The following is a 6,000-nucleotide window of genomic DNA, read 5'->3' as shown; positions in this document are numbered from 1 at the left end:
ACAGCAGAGAAGTGGGTTGTGGAGATATTTGCAAGAAAGGAACAAATCTATACTGGTAAAGAAATGGTTGAGGAAAAGGGAACAATAGAAAAATGCAACAGAATTCAGTCTGAAATAACAAACCTGAAAAATAATCACTGCAGCAATATTAAAAATGTCTTCAGATAAGACTTCACTGTGTCTCAGTTTGCTTTTGTAAAAGGGAGTATTAATTCTCAATTATCTAATCACAGCACTTGGAGGCCGGTGAACGAAAACCTAGAATAGTAGTAGAACAAAAGAAGGATGCAGTATTAGTAATGGGGAAAAAAGGATGGTAACAATGAGATAAAGTGGAACATAACCGTGAATCAAATGAAATAGGATGGTTTGGGAAACTGTAGATGACAACCCAGTAAACACTAAGTAAAGGCCACAGTGGTGAGAATCAAGGTTTCTGCTGGATCTAAAGCAAAAATCTTAAGAATCTCGGCATTGTACGAAATGCTGAAAAATATATTAACAGCAATGCTGAATAATCAATCAGAAATAACTGCAGGAGAATAAAATTAATACCTTTTCACAACCCGTCTACAAACTACTTAACACGATGTGCCAACAGCAGTGCTGAATTTTTGGTTGTTTGCGGTAAGGGTAACAAAGGAAAAACCTAAGGTTAAGAATCTGATGGTGCAGAAGTGCTGGGCACCTGCATCTACATTTAATGCAATTTAGCATCACAGATTCACGGCACCTTTGACAATCAGTCTCTAAAAAGATAAAACTCACAATTTACCTGGACAAACTTGGTAATTAAAGATACCTGAAGGCTGTGTTATTTGCCTGAAGGAACCAACAAAGGGCAATTTAAACCTGGATCCCAAATCAAATGTTAGAGGACTGTCTTTAAGAAGATTCTGTGAGAAAACACCTTGCATAAGTAGGAAAGGTTTTGAACACCTCATTTATTCCTTGGTATATAACCTCTTTTTGTCATTGAGGGCACTCGGACAGCTAATGAGGTAGGTATAGCACAACCAAGTCTTTCCTGATAAATAATGGTGATGGCAACACTTTCAACTTTATTGATTGGTCTAGAACAGAAATCACGATGATAATGGGTTTATGTATCCCTGAGAGGGAGTATAAAACAGGAAGAACAGGAGTCCTCTCCGTAGATTTTGGGAGAAGGACCATCACTTCACTGCCATGGTTCAACTGTGTTATATGAAATAAATCAATTTGCACAACATTGCTGCAAGACACACATGTTTATAGATGGGAGAGCCAGATAAGTTAATTGACTTGCCTATGGCCATGAAAGCAGTCAGCAGACCTGGGATTCATGATCAGGACTTCCTTGCCTCCTGCATCATGTTCAAACATTTATCTACTTGCTGGCCAGAGGCTCACTGCACGGTTGTTCTAACATACTGTATAAAGTCATGCAAGGAATGTAGCACAAAGTCACTGAAGAAGAGAGCTCTCTCTGTAACAGAAAGCAGATTTCTTCTGGAAGCTGCGTGCAATTGGGAACCACATATCTGGTTTCTTCACCCCAGAATGTCTGGTGCTTAAGGCTTAGCACAAGGACCATTTTAACGCTAAATGTAACAGAGATAGCCCATACAGGCATAAATTACAAGGTGTCTGGTAGTGGAACAACCTTTTCCCTATGCTCTTCTGACCCTTAAAAAACGAACATTAGCCTGGTTAATTCAGTGGACTCATCACATACAACTACAGAACAGTCTATATTTCCATGTCCACAGGTCGGATATCTCCAGTTTTATGTTCTTTTACCCACAGTTCCCTGTCTTTGGCAGGATCCACTTTCCGAAGCAACTGATCCACGAGCTCTACTGTCTAAAATGAACAAAACAAGAATCAAAATGTCAAGGGTACATTTCAAGCAGAGACAGCCATTGCTCTGAAGCACAGAGCATCTATGGGCACACCTATGTTGCATTTGCAGACAAGTGAGAACTGCACATACACGAGACTCGGTGGACAACAGCCAGATGTGAGTTTGGAGCCTCGTAGCAGGAAGAAGAGGAGAGGCAGACTTTTAACGTCAAGCAGAGACACGCTTCCTATGCCAGGCATTGGCCAGTCGGTCTCTGACTCCTGTCCTGCAATCTGTACCTTACACCAGATACAACCACATACTGAGGTCAGCGTACATTCCCTGTATTTTAATATTTGAAAACAAGCCAGCTTTTTAATATATACGATATTAAAAAATATATAATTTAATATAAACTATATTAAAAAATATATATTCCCTCCTCCAAGAGTGAAATTATTTACCATCTTCCTTGCAAGAACACATGACATCAAGGAATAGTGCATCATGCTGGGAGAGCTAATAAAGGCTCATGCTGGCCAAATGTAATTAAATTCATTGTGTCTTCCCCAGCAAAAAGTTGCGATCCAGCAGTATGAAACGTTACCAGGACCAGAGAGTCTTGGAGGAGCAGAACTGCAGGGTAGCAGTACAGTACTGCTGCACACTAATAGACTGACCGCATGCCCTTTTCACATCTCCTTTTGATACAAGTCAGTCAGATGAGGATAGGGACCGTTCTGCTCCACTGAAGTGCAACAAAGACCAAAGGGACCAAACATAAAGCAGACTTACACTTTGGTTGAACATGTCTGTCTCATGCCGCAGCTGTGTATACTGGCACAGATGCTGACGAATCATCTCCACCCTTTCAACTTCTAGTCTCTCAAGCTCCTGGACACAAAGGAAAACAAATCCGTATTTTTCTTGGAAACTGAGACAATCAAGGCAGAGAGAGAAGCTACTGTCTTCAGGGATGCTGCAAGCAAGAGGGAATCTGTTTCCTGCAAGAAGCTTTGTAAGCTGTGTCACTAGCTCCAGAAGTTACAGTGATTCCTCGGGGAAGCAGAAGACTACACTGGGTGCGTGGCTCAGAGGGCCTGACTGCCCTCAGTCTGACCAGACACCTCCAAGAGCAGTTTTATCTGTCCATCAGATGGTGAACTGGGACAAGTCTCCGCCTCACTCACCTGGCAGTAAGCAGATCCCAGCAATCACCTGCTGAAAAGGCAGGTCATTTCTAACTTTCCTCCTGATTTTTTTCTGCCTCCTTCTTCTCCTGGATTCTGATATTATACCCCAAAATCTGCATTTAGTCTTTCCTTGTCCATCTGAACAGCAGCAATGGAAGCAGCATGCTACAGAAGTCTGCTTTTAAATACTGCAATGAACTTTGCCATTTCAATAGAAAGCTCTGTATTCACAGGGACATCAATGAAGCCAAATCTTAAAAAACCTGCCTTCAGAGGGCGTTTCTGGTGTCTACTTACTGGGCACGCTGGTGGAGTGCAAGCTGAACACATACAAGTAGGCAGGATGCTATATTGCCTTCCCTGTGCTATTTGCAATTTGTTAAACGTCTGTTTGGAAACAGATCATTACAGCACCAAAATCTCAGGTGGCAGACTATCTGCCTGGGGAGGAAGAAGGGCAAAGTAGTTTATGGTATGGACAGGGCTGAAGGAGACTGAGCTCCAGCTGCTGTTGCTGGTTGAGGTAGTGCCCTTTTGGAAAAAATGGCCCACTTTGACCTCAGACTCCCTTACTTAGGGCACAGATGTGCAGGACCAGAACACAGAACCCAGCGTGCTAATGCTGGCAAGCACGCTATACGTAGAACGTGCATTGTATCTGCACCAGAAACTTCAGGGAGGAAGGTACAGCAAATCTTCAGACCTTGACTCTCTCGACTTTGTATTGCATATGAACAAATCTGTATCTGAGCTGAACAGATGCAGACTGTTTTTCCAATTCAGATTTTATATTCATGTATACCAAGACTTACCTTTAAATGCTTCCCAGGCTGAGTTCCACAACCTACAAACCTGCCATGCAGTCTTGCAGGTTATGACTTCCCTCTTGAGCTATCTACTAAAGCATTTCTGAGTCGTCCTTTTCCGGGAGCAAATATGTAGCTAACACGTACCTGGCCATATCTGGACACACTGCCACTGACGGTCAGTGTCACGTGCATCAGTGAGAAACCACCAGTGAAGGTGAGAAGAGAATTAGATCCCTTATGTATAGGAACAGCCAACTTTTTCTCTCTTGTTCTGCTTTTGGGAAGATACCTGCCTCCTGGTTTTCCACTCACCCATCTGCCTTTATTTATTTACTGCAGTTTAAATATTGCACTGACACACTTCCAAATGCTGAACAGTTTATTACCCTGCTTCTTACTAGGAGGCGTTTCCAGTTTTGTGTTTGTCCAATGAGAAAAATACAAGCAGAAGACGTTTTTATTTCCCAGTTTTGGAAGCAATTGGCTGTTGTCCAGAACGGCTCTAAGGAATGACATGAGGGAGGAGCCCTAAAGCCAAAGTACAGGTATTTCAAGGAACACAGCACCTCAAAGCTGTATCTTGACATCTTGGTGACTAACCCTTAAGGTATATGCCCTTAGGGTGAATACCGTGAGCTATGTTGCCTTCAGAGAAACAGAACAATAAGCAATTTAAAGCATGCCTCTTCTAAGCTGGCAATATTTGTGAAGAAATTCTAAAATCACGGAATATAAAAATTCATTAATGTATAAATGGACTCAGTGATTTATCACGTTTCCTTGTGCATTCTTTCATCCTTCCTGGGGACAATTCCAGCCTTCTGGCCCCTAAGCAGTCCTGAACTGGTTTAATGCCTTCTGCAAAGAAACAATTATTTCTTCCTTCCCCTTATGGTATAAGTTTTTCTTAGAACTGAGAATGGGAAATACAATGGGAGATTTGTCACCCTATTTTTCCCACTGCTTGGCATTCAAACCAGCTATGAATGATGAATGTTGTACGCTAGTACAATTTTACATGTGTAACATTTCAAGATGCTGCATAGAGTTACATACCAGAGTGGTGGTCACCATTTCCTCAAACCACTTGGACTGGGCTTGATTGTAAAGATCCACGCAGCGCATCAGGTCATCTCCTGAAAAGTTCAAGACAGCAACACACTAGTCCTCTCTAGCCAGTGTTACGGAGCTTAGAAGAAAATTGCAGTTCAGGTTTTGGAGATGGACCCAGGGGGTTTGAAGGTCAGTACTGATGGAGCTGAAAGCACTTCTGGTACATGGCATTTGTGAGATGCAGCAAAATTTCAACAAAGTGCACACAGTCCATGTATGGTAAAAGATCAGGTGACTGTGGTGACAAAAGAATAAGCGGGAAAGACAAGATTTTAAAAGGAATATAGGAACACTAAGCAGTATTTTACAAAATGCCCAGAACTATGAAGGCAAGTTACTTCAGTTAAAAAAATAAATGGTCAGAAAGTTATATCTGAAAAATAAAATAATTGCAATGGAAAATCTATAATAATGAGTTATTGAGCTGCAGGGCAGCACTCTGCAGGTGAGACTGCATTCTAAGAGAAGTCCGTGAAAAACAGGCACAAAGAGTCAGGCTGACACCGTCTGAGACCGAGGGATGCTCCTGTGCAGCCTCAGCCCAGCTGCACACTCCTGCATGCTCCAGCCTCTGAGGATGCATGATCCCAGTCGAGCTCTGGCTTCCTCCTGTGTTCAGGGCAGTAACACAGTAAGCTGCGATTATTTCCATTTTTCCTTTGTTGCAGGGCTCTGTTCTGACAGAGAGGGAAAGGTGGGTAGAAAATCTGGAAGGAAATTACTGCTTTCCACCTAATAAATTCTTGTTCTTCCTTAAATGAGGCTCAGTTACACCTTCCCTAATGGTTTGATGCCTAGGTCCAGGGCTCAAATTCATCCTGTTCTTTTAGGTGCAAAAAGGTCTTTATACATAAACCGGGGACAAAGAACAGGACTCCATAGACCAAACAAGTGTCAAAGAAGTCAATGCATCTGGAAGCCCCTCATAGACTTAAAACCTGGGGTGGCAACCAAACTGTACAAAGGAAAAAGGAATCAGGGCTTAACGCACAGCAATAAGCTTATCAACAAGTACAAACTAATGGCTCCCAAACTCCAGGAAACTCCTCAGGAACTATCT

The 6,000-nt window shown here is 42.3% G+C and overlaps 1 protein-coding gene across 3 annotated transcripts in view; it reads right to left on the bottom strand.

Moving 5' to 3' along the window:
- Nucleotides 1-933: 933 nt before the first annotated feature.
- Nucleotides 934-6,000, bottom strand: part of GAS7 (growth arrest specific 7) — a 99,578-nt gene continuing 94,511 nt past the window's right edge. For all 3 annotated transcript variants that reach the window (XM_074160142.1, XM_074160141.1, XM_074160140.1), the window contains exons 12-14: nucleotides 4,884-4,963; nucleotides 2,621-2,719; nucleotides 934-1,845 (exon numbers count right to left, since the gene is read on the bottom strand). In XM_074160142.1, coding sequence (XP_074016243.1) covers nucleotides 1,732-1,845; nucleotides 2,621-2,719; nucleotides 4,884-4,963 — 293 coding nt within the window. In that variant the 3' untranslated portion in view covers nucleotides 934-1,731. The remainder of the gene's footprint in view (nucleotides 1,846-2,620; nucleotides 2,720-4,883; nucleotides 4,964-6,000) is intronic.

The sequence above is a fragment of the Numenius arquata genome, chromosome 17 (genome assembly GCF_964106895.1).
Source record: "Numenius arquata chromosome 17, bNumArq3.hap1.1, whole genome shotgun sequence".
Classification (NCBI taxonomy): domain Eukaryota; kingdom Metazoa; phylum Chordata; class Aves; order Charadriiformes; family Scolopacidae; genus Numenius; species Numenius arquata.
This window is presented reverse-complemented; position numbering and strand designations above follow the sequence as displayed.